The sequence below is a fragment of the Panicum virgatum genome, chromosome 5N (genome assembly GCF_016808335.1).
Source record: "Panicum virgatum strain AP13 chromosome 5N, P.virgatum_v5, whole genome shotgun sequence".
NCBI classification, from domain to species: domain Eukaryota; kingdom Viridiplantae; phylum Streptophyta; class Magnoliopsida; order Poales; family Poaceae; genus Panicum; species Panicum virgatum.
The window spans coordinates 38,121,302-38,144,098 of NC_053149.1; the positions used below are offsets into that span (position 1 = coordinate 38,121,302).

Here is a 22,797-nt window from a genome sequence, read left to right on the forward strand (position 1 = left end):
GGGCTGTCGAAATCATGGAGTCGCCTTGGATCGCTTTACCATTCACTTCGTGGAACTCGCTTGGCGAAACTGGGGGCTCTTTGTCTAAAGGAAGGGCAAAGTCAATGAAACAGCGTTGCAGTGCGAAGGGCTTCTGCGACAGCACAACGCACAGTAGCGCGCGACAAATAGACTTTGCGGTTCGCTAGGGTTTGGCCCTCCCTCCCCGACCTCCTCATTTCCCCACTTTTTATCTGTAGTAGATCTGGACAGAACGTGAGCGTCCTGTGGAGGGTGGAGCCCAAATGGTCGGCCCATAAGGATCCGATAAGAAAAAAAAGGTTAAACTCCTCGTTTCCTTTTTCTATAAGCGTCAAGCTACTTTAACATTCAAACATCCAAATATTCAACTAAATATTAGCTTTATATACGCTAATAATTTTTTAATATGAAAACAGTACTTTTGAAGTAACTCCTTATGGCTATAAACTTTCTGTTATAAACACTGTATTATAAGAGAAATTAAGAGCCAAAGTTTGTATTTGAAGATGACGACGGAGATACATTTTACTTTTTGATATGTAGTATTGATTTCTTTGCTTATTTTAAAAATACCGATTCGACAAATTTACATGACATAATCTAATAGGGGTAAGGATCTTCATATAAATTAGTAAATTGTGATTTGGTGCAGTAACTGTACTGTGAATTTATTCTTTTTTCCTTGCACTGGAAAAACATAGTAATCATGTTTATCTTTTATTTTATTTGGATTTCAAGGATTTTAGTAGTACTTATCTTGCAGCAATAGCTTCGTTTTATTAGCAAAGCATAGATGTTTCATAATACTCTATCGGTGGATAGACTTTTAGCCTTCATCAGTGCTAATTAAGGATGGTATGTCTGGGAAACAACAAAAATAACAAAGCTCAGAAGATTATTATCCTTGATTTAGCTTATTTCTCTGCTGATATTTTTTTCACATGCATTTACTATGTTTGTCAGAGGCGACTCAATTGCGGAGGTTGTAGTCGTGGGATGTGGGAGGCCGGGGTTTAGCTTCCTGGCGGCGGTGAGGTTGAGACGCCGTGCTGGTCGCCCGGTGTCTCGGAGAGGAGCGTGCGCGAGGGAGGCTGGGAGATCTGATTCAATCTCCAGCTTATCCGTTTCATTAACCAAATATTTAGCCTTATAGGCACACCCTAACATGCTGCTAACAACCCTGAGAATGCTAAGTAAACAATCAAATCTCAATTTGTTCATAAACTCCAGGGATGCTGACTAGCCACGGTTTGGCTTGTGGCGCTGGTAGGTTCGGCCCACCATAACAATGTTCTTGTGTGCCATATGAGTGTTCAATACTATTTCTCCAGCTGGTTACACATCAAAATTGCAAAATTTTTACACTTGTATAAGATGTTATATGTAGCTTTGTGTATTGCAGATGTTATGTGTATTGCACCAAATCTTTTGTCACCCGGAGCTTTTGTTTAGTTCCTGATTTGCCCTACTATGAGGGAAATGTCTTTTACAGTAACATCACTATTTCTTATGTATTAACACAGGATTAAGATATTTTGTAGATGCATTTTGAGCACACAAGCTCCCCAAGCAGGGTGGGTCTGTTTCATATAAACTGAGAACATAGTGCTACAGATCTTTTGTACATGTAATCAAAAGTTACATTTGGTCAGACATATTTGTGTTACTACAATGTACCGTGTGAGCAAATATTTGACAAATGGCCATACATTTCTTGAGCCAAGACAATGTTTATATTACTCTGTTTGCATAGTTTCCATAGGGACAGCATTATATATGATGATATTTGTTGGTAGATTAACATCTTTCTACACTTAATTTTTAGCTCCCAGCAAAGCACGGGCATTCAGCTAGTAGGCTCTAATGACCAAATAGACATCTGTGTAATTAGATGTAATTAGATCAACAATCAGCTTATGTTTAGTCCTACTATTCGGCATGTAAATAAGTGGGCTAAAGTTAACCTTTTAGATCCAAGCACCCCCTAAATCGATACCAAAGAGGATTCATTGGCCAACCAACCAGAACATAAGACATGGTGCTGACTCAAATTGAAGTACATGCTCAGGTCTGTTTTCACTACTGGCATTACCATAAGCATTCTGATCGAGACATACGGGCATGCTTAACTTTATTTATATGATTTTCCATAAGTAGGGTTCTATGTCTTCATCTTCGCTAACACAGACTATTGTCATTTAAGAAGATCCAGCTCACCTGAAAAGGTAAATTGGCGAGGACAATTCACAGATTCAGACACGTGAACTCAGCTCGAATATACGACATGGTTTAAAGAAGAATGCCAAAGCAAGGTGCAAACTCAAAATGCGCAACAAAGACACAACATAAATATTGTATTTAGTATAAGGTGCATCAGACCATCACTCGTCAGCACAAACCAACTACGCCCATACAACTCCAGCATAGTTCACCGGAGGCAAGATCCCTCTTCTCTCGCAGTACTACGCACATGGGCACATTATCACCACAGATGACACACAACTTCATTGTAGCAGCACCGCAGCAGATGACAGCCTCACCTCTAGAACTGTAAACCAAGCTAAGGGCGATGACCAATGCATAGCTGCAGCACAGCAATTTCTGCAAACACAAGAAACAACTATAAGACATTACCATTACCAACTTTCTCAATGCCAAGCATGCTATCCTGAAAGGCTACAAATTATCAGCCTATCACAATATGGCATTCTTTTAATGGTTGTTGGCTTGTTACGATGCGCGAGATTGTGCAAAAGTTTCAACAGTGGAAATCAAGATTTTGAGAAAAAGCCGTGGCAATTTAGGAGCTTCGGAAATGTGCTCTTCTTGTAGGGAGATTTACACTTCTCAAGGCAAGCTAAATGTGTGCTGTAGAGAGACTTACACCAGGGGGCAATCTTCCACTGAAAGTGCAAGTTGTCTTCCAGTCCCAGATTCCAATCCGAGAGCATGAGTTTGGTGTCATTGCGCACCCCACCATGGTCTTTATCCACCAGGAAGACACTGAAGTTGAGGGAGATACTGCGCAACATGTGTATGAACCCAAAGCCATCTCCCATGTCACGGCCCTTTGACAACAATGTGAACTCATCCAAGTAGCACGGGTTGTACGCCTTAAGCTTCAACTGTACATTGGATCAATCAAACATGCAAAAAAAAAATCTATTAGTCACTTTCCTTTTCTAAAATAATGCTGCGTGCTGAATGGTGATTGCAAAAAGTTGAAGGTACACCCCTGCTTACAAAAAATAAAATTCATCCAAATCCAACATGAACACAGTAGATATGAACCCTTGCAGCCCATTAGAGATTCATTCAACAAAAACAAAAACAGAAAGCATTTAGCACCAAGCAAGTTGGGGTTGGGTAGCCATTCAAGAAAAAGTTGGGGTTAGGTATGCTAGAGATGAAGACAGCAAGAACATCAGGAGAGAGCATAAAAAAAGGCAGTAGTAATAGTGATATATAATAGATGGGAGCCATGGTTCCTGCACTTGGATTACTGAACTGGGGTGATGCCTTCAGCTGAAAAAATAATCAGGAGAGCTTTCCTCTCCATATATGCATCGTACCAACCTCAAGCCCTATATGCAGCCAAAGATGGTAACCACTTCTGATTACTTGACTAGAGCAAACGATTGTTGGATAATGAGGATTTGATGCCTACAATGTTTGGTTTGATAACTCCCAACTCTCAATAGTTTCTTCTAGATAAACCAGACAAGTGGGACAACAGACCTCTATTTGATGCATGAATTTAATTTATTCATTCGTGCAATTTTCAGCATGTGGAACTGGAATGATGGCACACAAATATACTAGACCTCTATTGTGTATATTCTGACATAATGCAATTGTACCTCCACACGTTACCTAAAAGGAATTGGTATAGCCTCATGACAAGGTGTTCGCACAAGCATGCACTTGGTTACTGGCTAGGGCGTTTGGGATCAAATTGTTTTCTCTAATCTCAGCTCTGGATACAAAGCAGCAGAAAAAACATTCGATGCCTCTGTGCTGACATGGCGTTGAGTGTCTATGCTTGTTAAGCTACATGACATCACAAAGAACTTTTTTGGACCACGAAAGAGAATTGAGGATATAGATGGAGAGAGCAAATGACCAAAGAGTGAACTGAGCATTGACTAAACTTTAGGACCAAATTGGTCGGTATCCCATTTTTGGAGATGTTGCTCAAGACGGCGGCATCCAGAGTTAAAATTGATCATAGATGCCCAATTTTATGTTGTATTCCTGAGTTCCTACTGGTGATTAAATCTTCATTGGATGGTCATGGAGCCCTATGACCACCTGCCATCGATAATGGGATGGACAAGGGAATGTACTCCAGACCTGGTTGCACCACCCATCGGGGTGGAGGGTGAGAGTTTCAGCAAACGAGGCTATGAAAAAGAGCACAGCCAGAAGGGGAGGCAAAAACACGGGCTCACCTACACCTACATCGAAACACACACATAAATACAATTTATGGACATCAATAATATTTTGGGAAACATGTCAATCAAGAAGAATCATGTTGACACAAAAAGGTTGTCCATAAGCATGCTATGGAAAAAAGACAATCAACTTATTATCCCATATTGGTGGGGGAAAACTTAGTCTTTTTAATGTAGCTCACTCATGGACATCGTCAATTGTTTCCACAAAATTTGAGTATAAACATAATTGTCTGTGATCTGCATGTATGTATTCTTTTCCACAAATTTTGGAAATGCACAAAGTGCACTTTTTGGAAAATAACCAGAGGAGCACCTGACAGCAACAGATATCAAGCTCCAAACAACAGAATGATGGATAAATTGCAAAGTAAATTTTGTACAGACACCCTTCCACTTGCCGCCAGTGAGAGATAGGAGCGGGGCTGTATAGAGAGGCAGGTAGGTGGTGTCATGAAACAGTTTAGAACTTACTCCTATATTGAGAGCTAACGAGCAGGGATGAAAATGGAATGGATATCCGTCGGACCGAAGGGTTCTGATACTAAACGGGATATTCTGTATCTGAATCATGATACTCAATATCTAATCCAGATCCAAATCCAAATACTCAAAGTCGGATATTCGATAGGAAAAAGTCCATTTTTGACCATCGAACTATCGACTGCGTCCGGATTTGACAATGTAACTCTAAAACCAAACATAGGCAACCACCCAACTCTCAAATCCATTCATATTGGGCCATCGGATGGTTTTCCTGGGTGGTTTTGGTGATGCCGACGCCACATGGCGGTGGGGCCCACCTATTAGCCCTCCACTCTCCTCTCTCTCTCTTTCTTCTCTCCTCTCCCTCTCTCTCTTCTCTTCTATCCCTCTCCTTTCACCCTATGCCTGCTGCCACCCTCCCCCCATGCGCCTCTCCAGCTCGCTCAGCCGGTGGCGTTGGCCCGCGGCGGAGCTCCAGCTCGCCCGGTAGACGGTGCTGGCCTGAGATAGAGCTCGAGCTTGCCCGGCAGGTAGTGCTGACCCGCAGCGGAGCTCCCAGCAGGGGTCGTAGAGCTTGAGGGCCTCCTCAAAGCAGCCCTCCCTGTACTGCTCATTCCCTACCCTCTTGAACTCCTCGGGGTCGACTGCCACCATGGCCCGCCTGACCATGGCGTCATCCTCGGAGGTCGGGGTGCCGCCGCTGCGCGAGTGCATGATGCTCCCGTGGCCGTAGTTGGCGATGCCGGAGCCGAGGATGTCGTGCTAGGCGGCCCATGACAAGGGCGGGGGTCGTGGTGTGGCGGCGGAGCAGGAGGACGGCAGTGGCTTGGCGAGGCGGCCCGAGCCGCCGGGAGCATTGTTAGGGGTGAACGGGGAGGTGGCGGAGCTGAAGCATGCGCCGGCGCCAAAGGTCAAGATGAGGGGCATGGAGTCGGTGCTGGGGCACGTCGGAGGGGAGCGGGATCTCGCCGATGTGGCTCAGTCACGAGGCGAGGCCATAGGCGTGCACGGGCGGGGTGTAGGAGATGAAGCCTGAGGAGCCAGAGGAGGAGCTCGAGGTGGGGTTCTTAGAGGAGTGCGGGAGCGGGGTGCTCAGGGAGCAAGGTGGTTAATTTGGCTTGGAGCAAGTGCGGCGGTGGCCCGTCCGACCGTGCTGGCCCATGGCGGAGCTCCAACTAGCCAGGCCGATGGCGAAGCTCCAGCCTGCCCGGCGAAGCAGCAGGAGCAAGAAAGAGAGAGAGAAGAGAGGAGAGAAGATAGAGGACTGACATATGGGCCCACCTCCATATGGCATCCACGTCACCAAAACTAGCCAGCAAAATTGTTTGATGGTCAAATATGAACGGTTTTGAGAGTTCGGTAGCTGCGGATGTCCGGTTTTAGAGTTGCATAGTCAAATCCGGACGCAGTCGAAAATTCAATGGCCCAAAACTAAGTTTTTCCTATTTGATATGTGTAATAGGATTGTATATCAATATCAAACACATCTGACACTATCTTTACCTGAATCTGAACCCGAGAAAAAAAAATCTAAATATCCACCCATATCCAATCCATTTTCATCCCTGCTCAATTTATTTGGCAAGGTTGCAGGATGAGAGGGTTTGAAAAGGGGAGCTTCATGACCAATTAGTTTTTTCATATTAATCATGTGATGGTAGATTGAACAAGGGTGAATGGTTGCTTACAGGGTTGGCCTGGCCTGGGGAACACTCGATGGCGTCACCGGTGACTCTGTTGACGAGGACAAAAGCCGGGTAGCCTTCCAAGTCCCTGATCCGGTTCCCAAGCCTCTTTTCTTGGATCCAGTGCTGGTACTCGTCATCGGCGTCGGTAGGCGCGAGGCAGACAGCACCTTGGCGCACGGTGAGGCTGCAGCTCTCGTCGGCCTTACAGTAGATGCGGCAGGTGGGCTCGTAGAAAAGCCCGCCACACGTCTTGTTGGCCTCGTCGCTCCAATAGAGGATCTTCCAGCTCTGGGTGCCACCCTCGGCCCACTCCGTGAGCGTGATGGTCGTGCCGTCTCGCACGCCGCCGCCGTCCTTGTCGTGGGGCAAGGCATCGAAGACCATGTCGAAGTTGTGCAACATGCGGATGCGGCCGAAGTCCCTGCCCAAGTGGCCGCTCTCCGTCCACAGCACCGACTCGTCGAAGTCCTCCGGGTTGAACTTCACCAGCTTCACCTGAAATCAAGGTCCCCAAACACATGATCACGATCCGCATTCTTCCGTAACCCAAAGATCCAACAAGAATTCCCACAAACCGACGAATCGAACATTGTAGGGAGTAAAGGGGAAGGATCTAGAGCAAGGGGTGGGAGGGTAAATACCGGGCGGAAGGGGCCGAGCGAGTGCTGGACGGCGAGGCCGGTGGCCTTGTTGATGAGAGAGAAGACGGGCTTGCCCTCCTCATCCTTGATGTGCAGGCTGAAGCGGACGTCCTTGAACTAGTGCTGGTGCTCATCGTCGGGGTCGGCGGGGGCGAGGACGAGGGCGCCTCCGCGGACGGCGAGGCAGAGCCCCTCGTCGGCCTTGCAGAAGACCTTGAAGGTGCCCTCAGGGTTCAGCCATGGGTGCCCGAGCCCGGAGTCATACATCTTCCCTGGCGCTGGCGCGTTTTGGGGTGGGGTGGGGGCAGGAGCGTATCGAGAATAATTATTAGGAGAAGGTTTCTCTTATATACTTTTAAATAACTTTACGTCTTGTTTAGATGCGAAATTCAAAATTTCAAATCTATCACGTCGAAAAGAAATTTTATATGTATGGAGTAAGATGAAATAAAAAATGATTTGCATAGTTTGCTTGTAAATTGCGAGACGAATTTAATGAGCCTAATTAGGCTATGATTAGACACTAAATTGCTACAGTACACATGCTCTAATGATGGATTAATTAGACTTATTAGATTCGTCTCGTATTTTACAGACGAGTTCTGTAATTAATTTTGTTATTAGTCTATGTTTAATACTTCAAATGTGTAAAGATTTTATTTTTACAACTTTACAAGGGCAACTAAATGAGACCTTAGTCTCTTTTTGCAGGTATTCATGTCAGAAAATTATAGAAGGGCTTAAGAGAGGCTTCATGGATCCCGCGGCGGTAGGAGGGGCTGGAGCCCCTCCAGACCCACCACTGGATCCACCCCAGTGGTGGGTGTGTGGGTGGTGTGGGGGCGGGGATGCGCTTGTTGGACGGAGGAAGGTGAAACGAATCCGCAGAGGCGAAGCAGTGGCCAATTATTGCACGGTAAACTATCTCTATTAGGGTTAGGATGAAAACGGATTCTATCCATATTTTTATATTTATCTAGTCTGTTTTCATTTTTATGGAAAAATACAGAGATATGACAGGAAAAGGGAAGGGGTGTATCTCATCCATATTTGCGATATTCTGTTTTTAGCCGACATGACCTCGTATTTATAAAATTCAAAAAAGAATAATACACATGCCATATATCCTCTCTCATGTTTCTCAATATGTACTCCATGGTTTAATCATAGCAAACAAGAAACATTGATCATATTATTTTAAAAATAGCTTACGTAAAGGAGTGTCTAGTGTTATATTAATGCTAACTAAATGGTGATTAAATAATAATGCATTCCGGTAGATTTTCTGGTTCCCATCCATTTTCGTAACCCATATATCCCATTTTCGCTCTTGTAGCCGGTTTTTCCGCTTCCGCTCCCGTTTCCCGTAATAAAATACGAAAACAGAAATAGTTAAGAGGTTTTTCTGCCTGTTCCCGTCCATTTTCATCCCTAATCTCTACATCTATCTCAACTACTAGGGAAACTAAGAGAGAGTTTTCCCCTAACGCAAGTTAGGGTTTCCCGTTGGCGATCTCCATGGCGATCACAATCCCGATGCCGTCCTAGTGGCCACTCCGACGACTCTGGCCCTACAAACACTGAGGATCACTGCGATCCCGATGAAGGACGACTTACCATTTGCGAATTGTTAGGGTGAAGTGGCTAGTATCCGTGGGGTGTTTGAAGTATCATATCTAAGCAGGGGCGGAGCCAGAATTGAAACATAGGGGGGGCAATTTACTAATGCCAACAATCGACTTATGTTCTTAAAAAAAAAGGGTATGTAAGACACACACACACAAACACATTTGTACCAACTTAACTAGAGGAAAAATAACAAAAATCAAACATGTATGTAATATATAATACTAAAGTTTCTTACTATTAATAATTAGCTCCAATCATCCAATGCAGGGTAGCAAGATAAGATAGAAGGTAGCGTCCTCGAATTTATGTCTCTATTAACTTGAATTTACCTCTACGAGAACCAACTAGATCATAAGAATTGATGATATCTTCAGAAGTAATCTTTGCTGCCAATTCTTTTTCAATATAAATTATCATATAACTACGTAGAAAATCATCTCACATTTTGTTGCGTGGACGAGTCTTGGCAAGTTTCATAGCTGAGAATGCTCTCTCTGTGGTTGCAGTTGACACCGGAAGAGTCATGACTAATCTTAACAACCTATCAACCATTTGATAATGAGAGTTTTTGCCCAATTTAACAAGCCCATTTGTCAGATCAGCAAGTGATGGGAGACTACTTAGCTCTGGATGGTTGCACACATCAAGTTGAAAATGCGGCAGTTGGCATTCTAATTGGGCTCTTTCTAGATTAGAAAAATCAGCCGGATAATATTTTTCTACTAGGGTAGATATCTTTGACCTATCAAAGCAATCCAGTCTTGGATCCAAAGAGGCAGAAAGTGATAGAAGTTCTGTAGCTTGAGAGCTAAATCTGTCCTCCAATTCAATTAGTTGTTGATCAATTGCCACATTAAACACATCTATTTTATAATGGTGAAGAGTTGTAGTGTTGTCATGCTTATTCCGAGATTTTGTCACATCACCATATCTGCAAATTGCATTTTAAACAGAAATAAGTTTGAGATCCCTATAAAAAACAACAAAAATATTACTAGTAACGATTACGAGTTTAGGTGAAGGAACATACCTGCGATTTAGATATGGGATTTCAACCTCATGCTTCCCACAAAAGTCCATGACCTCATTCAGAAGAGGATCCCAACCATCATTGCGCAGGTCACGAAGTAACACCTTTGTGTTAGAAACTGAATCCATTGCATTTAAGATACCTATAGATTTCTTTTGTAGTGTTTGGCATAACACCTCGGTGATTTTCATTATATTCTCCATCAACAGTAGAACAAAGACAAAATCAAATGTGTGAATAATGTGAAGGGCACCAGCAGCATCACGTCGAGAAAACCTTTTAATGGAACGATCATTTGCAATGCTTGGCAGCACTGAAATTGTGGCATCAAACATCTTTTTCAAACTTTGAATCGACTTGTAATGAGAACTCCATCTAGTGTCCCCTGGCCTCTGTAAAGAGCCCATCTGATTAGCACCCCTTCCTATATCAAGCTCTCCCAATTCAATTTCATGTGCAATTTGTTCAGCTTGCTTTGCTAATAACTCATCATTATGCTTAGAAGAAGCACTAACAACATTAATGATGGAAATGGCATGCTGAAAAAAGTTGTGCACCTCATGTGCCTCCCTGGATGCTACAACTAAAGCCAATTGGAGCTGATGAGCCATGCATTGGATGTAATATGCATAAGGACACTCACTGAGAATTAAAGCCTTCAACCCATTCCACTCTCCTCGCATATTACTTGCCCCATCGTAGCCTTGACCTCTAATATCTCTCACACTCAAGTTATTATCTGATAGGACAACACAAATTGAGTCCTTAAGAGTCAATGCGGCAGTGTCCTTAACGTGAATGCGGCAGTGTCCTTTACAGGGAGAGGGAGGTGACGATTGGCGAGGTGCTCCCGTGATTGCTGCTTGCTGCAGGTGTAAATGGTGATGCGAAGCGGCAGCTAGTAAACGAGGAAGTGAACTAATTCAACGTCGATTATGAAGTGTCATCCTCGTCGCTCGCGATGTGCAGCCGCTGCGACGGATCCTCTTCAAATCGGGGGGGGGGGCACACCTTGTTAATGAGCAATATTAGCAATGAGATTAGGGAATTTTCTGTGGAGTTGCACCAACGTTGGGGGCAGCCTAGCCCTGCCTCCCCCCCGTGTCTCCGCACCTGTATCTAAGCCTTATTGGGAGAAGTAATGAAATGCATCAAATACATTTTTGGAGGACTTAAGGTTGCAAGGACATATTTACAATTGTGATGGGAATTCTAAGTCATTAGCTCAAGTATGGAATTGCTCAAGAGAAGATGCAATGTTGAAGTCCCAAGTTTGACAAAGTCAAAGTATGGCAAAACTGAAGTGTTTCAAGGCTCAAGAGATTTAATAGTGATTTATATTTAATCTTGATTATATGTATGTCGTGCTATCAAGAGGGATGCAACGTTGATTAATTGACTCGATCAAAAATGCTCATAGGTCACCCAGGTGAGAAACCTGAGAAAGAAACACCTTAGAACTAACTTTACATTACTTGGATGATCAAGTTTAACTTGGTGGACCAAGTGGAGCTAACTTTCTAGGGGTTGGGTTAAAGCTGGGCCTGACCGGTCAGTTCGATGTCCGAACGTTTGGGCCTAACTGGTTTGATCGGTCGGGATCAGATGTATGGACATTTTCAAGGATGGACGGTCCAGCCCTAGTGGCGGACAGTCCGTAAGCTATTTCTGACCTTGCACGGGAACGCGAGATCGGATGTCCGAACATCTCTGAGGATTGGGTGTCCGAACATTTTGAACTGCGGACGGTCTACCCCTAGGACGCGGACGGTCCGCAGGAGTGTAACGGCTAGTCTTTTCAAACAGACCGATCTGACCGGTCTGAGGGACCGGTTTGACTGGTCTGTGCTAATAGTTCAACAGCTAGTTTTTAGAAGTTGGTATTTATACGGGAAATTCGGATCTGTACCATTAAAAGATCACAAAGTTAGATATATACCATCGTTATCTCACTGACATGTGGGGTTCACATGAGTCAATTACATGTGGGTCCGATGGTATATATATATATCTAACTTTGAGATCTTTAAATGGTACATATCTAATTTTTTTATTTAATACCCCTTAGCCCTCTCCTTAGTGTGGAGCTGGTTCCCCGACTATTCTTGTGCTTTTTAAAGCATTCTTTTGATCAGCTATCTCTCTCCAACACTCTTTGTGAGTTATGTTGACTAGATTTGATATCTTTTAGTTGGGTTGAGAGATTGATGTTTGTGAGCAAGTGAGTCATTGTGAGAGCTCGAATTTGAGCTGCAGAGAGCATCCATAGCTTGAGCACACTTGAGATCGACGTCAAGAGATCTTTGAAGCATTTGTTACTCTTGGAGTGTGCCTCCTAGGCGGCTAGGCGACGCCGGCTAGCTCCCATTCGTGTGGTGAGCAGCGCCAAGTTTGTGTGTGTGTGTGTGTGGGGGGGGGTGATCTTGCCCGCTTGGTGGAAAGGATCAAGATAGTGGAAAGTAAGAAAATGTTGAAAGAGACCTAACTCAAGGGACCGAGTTGAAAGAGACTCACATCCAATGAGCTCCTCAATGAAGACACATTCATTTTGGTGAATCTGACTTCGGGAAACAAATTCTTGTGTCTCCTTGTGATTTGCCTCACTACGCTTCCGCTTTGATCTACTTTGCTGTGTTGTTTATGTGTATGCAGGGACTTGAAATATACTTAACATCACATGCAGAAGTACTACACCAAGTTTTTTTTTGCTAGAGCTTGAGGAGGGGGATACTCTGATTTTGGAGAGGTTCTGCATTGGACCAGACACCCCAACCGATCTAACCGGCCGCCTGTTTTGTCCAGCAACTGAATCCTTAGACCGGTATGACTGGTCTGCCTGACTGGTCTGACCGGTCAGTGTGCTGATATTTGTTTGAAGTGCTGTAAATTGCATAATTTATAGAAATGCCTATTCACCTCCTTTAAGCGACACCCGAGGTCCTTTCAACGTCCCCCCCGTAAGGCCGTAATGATGATGTCTTTACGGGGAGGGTGAATCGGCCTCGAGCCTGGTGGTGCGGCAGCAGTGTGGCGCAGCAAATAGCCACCGCCGTCGTTCCAGGGGTGCAGTAAAACCCTTGCCGACCAGTTCCTTCACACCGAAGGGAGCTCCCCTTCTTTGGCGAACTCGTGTTCCTCTGCCGTGGGGTCCCACCGGGGTGAGTCCCCTGGCTAGGGTTTCCGTCCTTGCCGGTCCAGATTCCTTCCACCAAGCCTGCTGGGCCCATTTTGTCTGAGACTAGGAATACTCCTGTTCCCATAGCACTGACAACATTTGAGAGAGAATACATAAAGCAAGTACTCCCTCCGTCCCAAATTAGTCTTCTTGACTTTTGTTGATATATTGATTTTACTATATATTTAGACATGGTATATCAAAATGCATAGCAAAAATTATAAATTTAAAAAAGATAAAACGACTAATAATATGAGATAGAAGAAGTAAGCAATGTAATTGATTGATAGGAGATGTTCAATGGGCTGCATCTCAAGGGTGTGTCCTCAACTTGGAAGAAGTTGGGCCGGAGCCCGCGACAGCAGAGGCCCGACTGGGGGGAGGCGGTTTTTTTTTATTTATATTTTTTAAAAATATTTTTTTATAGAAATATATTTTCGGTTTCATATTTTACAGTTTTATACCCGTATGGCCCGGCAGGGGGCGGCAGGGATCTATACGTAAATAAATATAATTTTTTTTACGCGGAGGCCCCTGGCGGGAGCCTGCCGCCCGGCAGCCGGGCGGCAGGCACCGGCCGCCCGGTGGAGGGGCAGCAGACTCCCCTCCCAAATATAAAAGCAGCCCCCTTCCCTCGCACCCTCATTTCCTGCCCACGAGATCCAGAGAGGGGAGAGGGAGAGAGGAGGGGTGAGGGAGGTAATTCCACCGGCGAAGCCCTGTCGGATTTTGGATCCGAACCGCAGGTAACCAATATTTGTTTAAAGACTTGTTTAAACCAACTATTATAGACTTGTTTAAAGATTTCACATTACCGTTATAATTAAACCAATATCTAGAAACATGGTATGACTTCAATTATAACCGTAATGTGAAATCTTTAAACAAGTCTATAATAGTTGGTTTAAACAAGTCTTTAAACAAATATTGATTACCTGCGGTTCGGATCCAAAATCCGGCAGGGCTTCGCCGGTGGAATTACCTCCCTCACCCCTCCTCTCTCCCTCTCCCCTCTCTGGATCTCGTGGGCAGGAAACGAGGGTGCGAGGGAAGGGGCTCAGCTTTTATATTTGGGGGGAACTTGCCGCCCGGCAGCCGGGCGGCAGGCACCGGCCGCCCCTGCCGCCCGGCAGCCGGGCGGCAGGCGGGGCGGCCGGTGCCTGCCGGGTGGCAAGCTCCCGCCAGGGGCCTCCGCGCAAGAAAAATTTATGTTTATTTACGTATAGGTCCCTGCCGCCCCACTGCCAGGCGGTAGAGGTATAAAACTGTAAAATATGAAACCGGAAATATATTTATGTAAAAAAACATTTTTAAAAAATATAAAAATAAAAAAGCCGCAGGGCGTTACGGCGTGGCCGAGAGAAGGAGAAGGCGTAACTTCGTCAGCATAGGCCGTGTTTGATACTACAGTAAATTTTTCGTGCACGTTTTTCGAAAAGAGAATCTCGCATGCATGGAGTACTAAATGTAGTCTATTTGTAAAACCTTTTCAGGGATGGATGTAACTTTTTGAGATGAATCTAATGACGGTAATTAATTGAGGATTTGCTAAAGTGATGCTACAGTAACCATCCTCTAATCACGCGGTTAAAGTCTTCATTAGATTCGTCTCGCGATTTACAGGGGGTTGTGGAGGTGGTTTTATAATTAGACTTCATTGGTCAATTCCGGCCTTAACCAAACACGGCCATAAACATCCGTCGCCCCCGGTGCGCTCTCCTTTTCTCTGCGCTGCCCCCCGTTCCTTTCTCCTCCAGCAAGTAAACCCCCGTCTCCATAGCACCGCACCGCCGCCATGCCGACCGGTGAGCTCCTCTCTATCTTCCCCTCATCGTCCCTTCCCGTCCCAGCCTCTCGATTCCTAGCGCCGCGGTATCGATCTCGTCGCCCCGCCCTCCAGTTCAGGCTCGAATCGGCAGTGCTTTTTTTTTTAAAAAAATTCAATTTTGTGTACATCGTGTTCTCCCGTTTAGGGTCCTGACCTGTCTCTGCTCTATTCGATCCGCCTTCAGTTCGGGGATCGCTTCGCGGCGGTGGCGCCGGAAGCGTCGTGGGTTCCTGCGACCTTTATCCTTTTGGCTTGGTTCCGGAGAGATTTTGGTTGGGGAGATAGGGTTTGGTTCTGGAAACTGAGTGCAGGCTCCCGGCACTGCACGGAGCTCTAGGCCCTCCCTTGCCGCATTTGCCTTTACTGGTTCCGGATGCGTGCTCTTGTTCCTTATAACACAGCGTTGTTTGAGCCACCCATGATGCATAGTCGCTGATGTTTGTTGCTTAGTGTTAAAATGTGTCACATCTTATGACAACGGTTTCTGACCTGCATCAGGAAATGAGATAACGGAAAACAACACTAGGTTCGGGTGAGCTACTGCTGACTTGCTGTAATGTTGTAGAACACCAAAACCTCGACAAGCATAAGCATTTTAGTGCAAGTTTTGTTCTGTGGCTTTCTGTTTTTTCCCCCTTCGGTGTGGGACACGCTTTACACGTACGACACATTCCAGAATCATGTTTTTCATCTTTAAAAGTAGAAAGCCGAGACTTTCGAAGCATATTTCTCTAAGGTTTGATTGAATCATGGTGTTCAATGCTGCTTTTGCTACCTGAATCCAGTCCTTTACCTGAACCTTTAGTTCTCCATGACTGTGAATCTGTGATTGAGAGAGATAGAATTGCGATGTGGCACCTGTATTTTTCTTGTTGTTCAGGCTTTAAAGCACATATATGTAGATTTCAGTTACGGTTGCGTTCAGTTATAGACAGAGACTCAAAGGTGTAGGTGTCAATGGCTTTATTCCAGTTTTTGGGGTTTGTATGATTTCTCTTTGATGCCATGAATTTTTCACTGCTCACCAAACAGTCAGCTGGAGTACTGGACCTTGTAGCTGCCTTCAGTGGCACCATGCTACATGTGCTAAGTTTTGTTACTAGGGCTTATTGAATGTGATACATTCTACAAGATATGAGAAGGCTATAGAGCGTGCAAGCTGTGTCTGTTTGCGGTTTAAATTGTTTATGTTTTTGGTGTTTAGTACACAATCATGTATTTCATTGTTAATTAACGATGGGAAAATTGAAACCAGTAAGTTATTCACATTCAGAAAATCTTTTTTCACTTGACATGCAGATGCATGGAGAGTTTTGTTATGGTAGTATTGTATATTTCCTTTAGAGTTCCTTGCTCCTTTTTTTCCTGACATCTTTTGGTTTCTTGTTATCTGGATCATGCTATCTGAAATTCTTTTGGGATATCTAGCATTCTCTTTTAGTTCTTGTTTAGTTGCAAACTTGCAAAGTTCAATAAATCATTATGCATTAAATTTGCTGTTGAATTTCTTCACAAGTTGTCTTAATATATTGTAAAGTCATTAAAGGAAAGTAGTTTATGTAACTACTAGAAATAAGCTTCCGTTTTGACACCAGACTTTGGTGTTATCACCCACTGCATATTATTAGCTACATCTGCACCTAAACGTATTTGCTTTCATACTATATATAACTAATGCTTTTGTCATACTTTCCAGTTAGCGTGAAATGGCAGAAGGAGGTCTTTCCAGGCATAGAGATTGACACTAGCCAGCCGCCGATTGTTTTCAAGAGTCAGCTATACACACTAACGGGTGTACCACCTGAACGCCAAAAAATTATGGTGAAGGGTGGAATATTGAAGGTATACTATGTTGTTAAATTCTTATAGATTCAGCTATATGCCTATATCCATTGCATATTCATACACTGTAACAACTGGATAACATGTTCGCTATGCATAATACAGGATGATGCAGATTGGTCTACTTTGGGAGTGAAAGATGTGAGATGCTTGACTTATTTTCCGTGCTCAAATGTTATTTATGTCTCGTTTCAAAATTACAACTGAATTGAGATGCGCTTTGTAGGGTCAAAAATTGATGATGATAGGAACAGCTGATGAAATTGTGAAAGCTCCAGAGAAAGGTCCAGTATTTGTTGAGGATCTACCAGAAGAAGAGCAAGTGGTCGCACTGGTACGTACCCGATCTCGTTCTGTGCATGTCCACAATGCTATGTATTATTACTTTACTTAATCTTGACCTTTTGGATTCATGATTGCTTTATTATCCATTAAAAAAGAACTTGAACGGTTAATTTGTTAATCATTCAATCAGAGCTGATGCTAGTACGTCTGTCATGACGATATGCTTCCCGTGCACATTTGTCATTACACCTTAGGTTCAATAGATAGAACGCCTGAATTTTGTAACGGGAGACATACATGAGATGGGAGCATATGCTTTGGGCTTTCCAGCAGCATTGGGAAAAGGGTGCTTGAATACATGTTATTTAACTGGCCACTTGGGATTTTTAATGTATTTTTGAGAATACCGTATAAATTGACATCCGAGAGTAGGAACTATAGTCAAATGTAAGGTCCTTCTGATTTAAATATAATTTTGTATAAATTTTTGATAGATAATCTTCTATGATTAGCTGGGATACTGAAATTTTATCTTGGTGTGACCTTTTTCTTTCGTTGTTACTAGTATTTATTGTGTTTGCTGAAATGAGTTTTCCCTACTGATATTTAGGGGCACAGTGCTGGTCTTTATAACCTTGGGAATACATGCTACATGAATTCCACATTGCAATGTCTGCATTCTGTTCCAGAGCTGAAGTCAGCGCTGCTAAGGTTCAAACCAAAAATTCTCTTAATATTATTTTTGAAGAGGCTTTGTATTTGGCATTTGATATCATTCTATTTTACTTGTACATTTGATATACAGCTATTCAGATACTGGAAGAGGTAATGGCATTGACCAAGCCTCTCATAATTTGACTCTTGCAACTCGTAATACCTTTGGTGAGCTTGATCAAAGTGTTCGTCCTGTTGCACCTCTACAATTCTTGCAGGTGAGCTCACCATCGTTAAATACATCCTAGGTTTGTGAAGTGTATTTTCTCTTAGTTCTAGATCAGAAGACATCATTCTGTGACTTTACTTTATGCAAAGAGTATCTAGACTAGTGACACATCACCTGATTTGTGACTAATAGATGCCAATATGATATGTTGTATACCAGTACTAATAAAATACGTCAGACCCTCTCATTGAAGATCGTGAAAGTTCTTACAGTTATTGAAGATTATATAAATTATAATGACCATTTATATTTGAAAACAGAGGGAATCATAGCTTACTGTTTCCGTATTTTTCTCAAAAAAATGGGTCATCTTCCCCATATGAAATGAAAAGGCCTTGTACATTTTTTCCAGTGGTTTGTTACTGTTTTGATAAAGAAAATATGGTTTAGTCTAATTTCGTCAGTATGTATTCTCATGATTTGAGCAGTTTCAATATGGAACTTAATTGCTTATGAAGTCATACCATATTGAATTATGTGATCTGGTTTAGTTCAGTGGAAGATTTTGATGGCTCATGTTGAACGGACATAATACTAACAGTTCTTTTTAAAAAAATTCTGATTCTGAGCAGACGTTGCGTAAAAAATTTCCACAATTTGCCCAGCAGCACAATAATGTCTACATGCAACAGGTTCCTTCTAATCACCTCTGATAAAGAGTTAGGTTATTTACTGTCATTTTTCTGTAATGAATGTGCATCTTTTAAATAAATTACAGGATGCAGAAGAATGCTGGACACAGCTGGTGTATACACTTTCTCAAACTCTTACATCAGATGCAAGGTAATCTGCCCAGTGTCAACTAATAGCACTTCTCCCATATCACTGTTTATACTTATCATATCTGTCATTATGCCCCTGTAATATTTTATGGCAATATTTGGCTACTCTTTCTAAAACGATCTGCGCACTTCCCACTGTAGTGAATCTGCAGCTCTTTCAATGAAGCAACTATTTGGGATAGATCTCGTGAGCAGGTTCTCCCCTCCCTGCCTCTTTCCCTTCTTCCCTCCTTCTCTATATATCTCTTCCTGTATTCTCTGTCCGTGTTGGATGCCCTATATATGTATGTATTTTTTGTTGTACAGTTGGTAGTACAATCCTGTTTATACACCTTATACAGAAAACAGAAGGTTCCAGCTTACAACTATGTTTGGTTTTCTGTTTTTAATGGACCTTTCTCTCTGGCTGAATAAGTAGACATTTTAAAACAACTGGGATTCTCCATGGATTTCATGAGTGGTAAATGATATAAAACAGTAGCCCTGTACTTTCTATCTCTGTAGCAAACACGCAGGTGGCTGTGAAGCCTATTATGATCATTTTAGTGCTGTCTTTGGGTGTTTTACATTCTGTTTCTGGAGAAAACTATTTGTTAGATGAACAGGCCATTGTGCTGTTGTGATAGTTGTTGATGATTGCTTTTACTTCCAGGGTCCACTGTGTAGAAAGTGGTGAGGAGAGCACGGAGACGGAATCAGTTTATTCCCTGAAGTGTCATATATCTCAAGATGTGAACCACCTTCATGAGGGACTTAAGCATGTAAGTAATATTCTGTTTAGTTTTTTTGTTGCTTATGACGTCAAATTGGTTGTTGCTAGTGCTGATACGATAATTCTTGTTACATGGATTGAAATGTCTTGGTCTATCTGCATGCCTCGTGGTAGATTTAACCTTTATTACTGGTGTCTGTAGCAATGCTACTGAGTCGACTCAACAGGTCTTTTGAAGCAACTGATGCTTAAGTTTTATTAGTACTTACAACACTTGTTTCGTGTCCACTATATCGCATAATGCATATGTCCCCCCAAAGCCTTTGAGTTTGTTCATAGCAAATGCCTATTAAACTTATAAGTATATAGAACGCTGCTCCACTATATTGCATAATGCATATGCCCCCAAAAGCCTTTGAGTTTGTTCATAGAAAATGCCTATTATGCACCAGTGAACTACAATTTTTATTAAAAAGAGCAAGGAGATAGAACAATTTAGACATGGTCAAATTTGAAGATAGCAGATGTGAAATATTACAAGTAAATAGATGCTCCATCTATATTTTAGAGTGTTCATATATTAATCTGACCAGTCTCCAAGAAACCTATTGCCAGATTCGATTTGTTTTCCTTTCCCCCACATGTTCATCCTGATAACTCCGTACCCCCATCCCATTTGGAGTCCAATGTTCTAGAACTAGTTTTTTCTGGTATATATCTCAAATTAATGAAGTTCATGAAAGATGATACCCATCCAAATACCTCCGTAGTTGTGTGCTATTGCATTTGTGCTGTTTTTGTATCTTCTATGTGGGTTTTGAGGGGAAAGGGAAATAAGATATGTAATGTTGCTTGCCATATCCTGCAGATGTCCATCAGATGATCAATGCCAATCATTCATATTCTTTGTGTACAGGGCTTGAAGACAGAACTTGAGAAAGTTTCACCTGCACTGGGTCGCACTGCAATTTATACTAGAGAGTCGAGAATAAATGAGCTGCCCAGGCAAGTACATAAAATCCTTCCATTTTCACTTGTCCTCACTTATACACAAACATTTTACATATAGATTCCTTCCATTAGGTACTTGACTGTGCAGTTCGTACGTTTCTTTTGGAAAAGGGAATCAAACCAAAAGGCAAAGATTTTACGCGTATGTTACCCTCTTACTCCCTTGAGATTTAACAATATTTTGATGATTAGAGCAACTGGGTTTTGTATGGAATCTTTTATCCATGTGTTTGCTAAAAAAAACTGTTTGGTGATTCTTTTATTGCCAGAAAGTTGATTACCCTCTGGAACTGGATGTTTATGATTTTTGCTCAGATGAACTGAAGCAGAAACTCCAAGCTCCTCGACAGGTACCTTTCTCCTTTTGCTGTTCAGTTTTGTGTTTCCATCATTATTGGTGCACTGTTGAATTGGATGCTCTATTTGCTTGTGAGTTGTGAAGATGCTGAGAGATGCAGAAAATGCAAAGTTTGGATTGAAAACAGAGGCGAAAGCTAGCAGCTCAAAAGAAAATGAGGTAATGGTTTCCTGCTACCCAGGTACCTTGAATCTGTTGTGAAGTATTAGTGGATTGCCCACCTCTTCCCAAGAGCTTAAGCTTTTGGGTTCATCTGGTTGGTGCATGAAACCTTACATGGTATCAAAGCCAGAGGTCTCGAGTTCGAGTCTTGGTAGAGGCATCTTTTAAGTCCTCCGCTCCCTTCTTTATTTCCACATTTGCGCCTTGTTCCGGCTGCATGTGAGTGGGAGTGTTGTGAAGTATTAGTGGATTGCCCACCTCTTCCCAAGAGCTTAAGCTTTTGGGTTCATCTAGTTGGTGCGTGAAACCTAACAGAATCATCAGTAAGAGCTGTGAAAAAAAATGGATCAACTGTAAAGATTAAAATTTCACATTTTTTCTATTTTCAATCCATGTTGATGCAATTATTGCATTTTATTTCAGGGGTCATCAAGTACCGCTGGGGACTCATCCAACATGGACATTGACAAAGGCAAGTGGTTTGATTTTGCCCTTAGTTTGTAATGATAACATCTTGTTTGATATAAAACTTTATTTCATGGGATTGTATGTTTATAAACTACAAAAGGTTCCACCCTCTACCTTTAATGATCGAGGTAACTGCTAGGGTTTTCTAACTATATTTAAACTTATTTTCTTGCTTCCGTGTTAAATGCAGCTGATCCTTCTGTACCAAAGAAACAATTGACTGGTGTCTACGATTTAGTTGCTGTATTGACACACAAGGGAAGAAGTGCAGACTCTGGCCACTATGTTGGCTGGGTTAAACAAGATAACGGTCAGGCAAACTAGTCTTACAGCTCGGTTACTTAAAACCAACGGTTCCACATTATTATGGTTACTGAATTTTCATTTTGGCGTTCAGGAAAGTGGATCGAGTTTGATGACGACAACCCAAACATTCGCAAGGAGGAAGATATTTTGAAACTATCTGGAGGAGGTGAGCGATGACCTTACACAAAATGATAACCCATTTTATGGCAGACTATGAACAGTTTTAACGCAGACTTGTTTGTCTACGCAGGTGACTGGCACATGGCTTATATCTGCCTGTACAAAGCTCGTGTGGCTGAATCGAAGAGCTAGAGGTCTCTTGGCTACACTGGATCGACACCTCTCATGCAGCGAATGACTTAGCTTGTTTTTGGGCCGCATGAGTGATGTGTCAATTATTTTTCCAGTTGGATAAGTGGCTACTCTGGAATTATCTTCAATCTCTGTGGCCTGCGTTCACCTGGATATGTATTTTTAGAAAGTCAAGACGGGTACATTACGCGTTACTTTTCAAAATATAGAACAAAAAGATTTGGCGCAAAGTTTTAGCATTTGTGGATCTGATTGATTTGGACCAAAGATATGTGGTTCATCCGTCTTTTCCATTACAGCAGTGGTTCACGCTGAACACCAGATCCCGGATCCGGCTTTGGCTGCTGCGTGAAATAGATGTCATCGTTCACATTATATTTCATCTTCCGTTGTTTTGTGACTTTCTCTGCAATGCTAAAATAAGCATGGCCATTGTACCGTCTGATCCACCGATCACATCTAATCCAACAGTCAAGCTTCATCTTTTTCCTCTCTGGCCCCTTCCTCGTTTGCAATACGTAGGATAAATTCGAATGTTGTAAAACAAAGCATATCTTTACTAACCATGTTTTAAATTATAGGTTGTTTTGGTATTTTTTGGTGCATAATTTTTACTATATATTTAGATATAGTGTATATCTAGATGCATACAAAAACTACG

The 22,797-nt window shown here is 42.7% G+C and overlaps 1 protein-coding gene and 1 pseudogene across 2 annotated transcripts; one reads left to right on the top strand and one right to left on the bottom strand.

The window, feature by feature from the left end:
* Positions 1–2,215: 2,215 nt before the first annotated feature.
* LOC120674779 lies at positions 2,216–7,560 on the bottom strand (annotated as a pseudogene).
* A 7,251-nt stretch (positions 7,561–14,811) lies between these two features.
* LOC120673818 (ubiquitin carboxyl-terminal hydrolase 6-like) lies at positions 14,812–22,429 on the top strand. 2 transcript variants are annotated; one of them, XM_039954833.1, is made up of 18 exons: positions 14,812–14,932; positions 16,652–16,797; positions 16,903–16,938; positions 17,024–17,131; positions 17,693–17,793; positions 17,888–18,014; positions 18,598–18,657; positions 18,744–18,808; positions 18,949–19,002; positions 19,460–19,568; positions 20,436–20,524; positions 20,603–20,672; positions 20,800–20,880; positions 20,973–21,047; positions 21,474–21,522; positions 21,709–21,828; positions 21,916–21,990; positions 22,075–22,429. In XM_039954833.1, the coding sequence occupies exons 1-18, from the start codon at positions 14,923–14,925 to the stop codon at positions 22,134–22,136; spliced, it is 1,437 nt and encodes a 478-aa protein (XP_039810767.1). In that variant the 5' UTR covers positions 14,812–14,922; the 3' UTR covers positions 22,137–22,429. The 2 variants fall into 2 exon arrangements, with proteins under 2 accessions (XP_039810767.1, XP_039810768.1); XM_039954834.1 differs by having other exon boundaries at positions 14,923–14,999.
* The last annotated feature ends 368 nt before the right edge of the window (positions 22,430–22,797 follow it).

Bases quoted from the DNA above. Each gene is read 5' to 3' on its own strand.
- LOC120673818 (XM_039954833.1), top strand. The intron at 19,569-20,435 runs GTAAGTAATATT...CTTTGTGTACAG, and splicing joins TTCATGAGGGACTTAAGCAT to GGCTTGAAGACAGAACTTGA. The intron at 21,829-21,915 runs GTCAGGCAAACT...TTTGGCGTTCAG, and splicing joins CTGGGTTAAACAAGATAACG to GAAAGTGGATCGAGTTTGAT.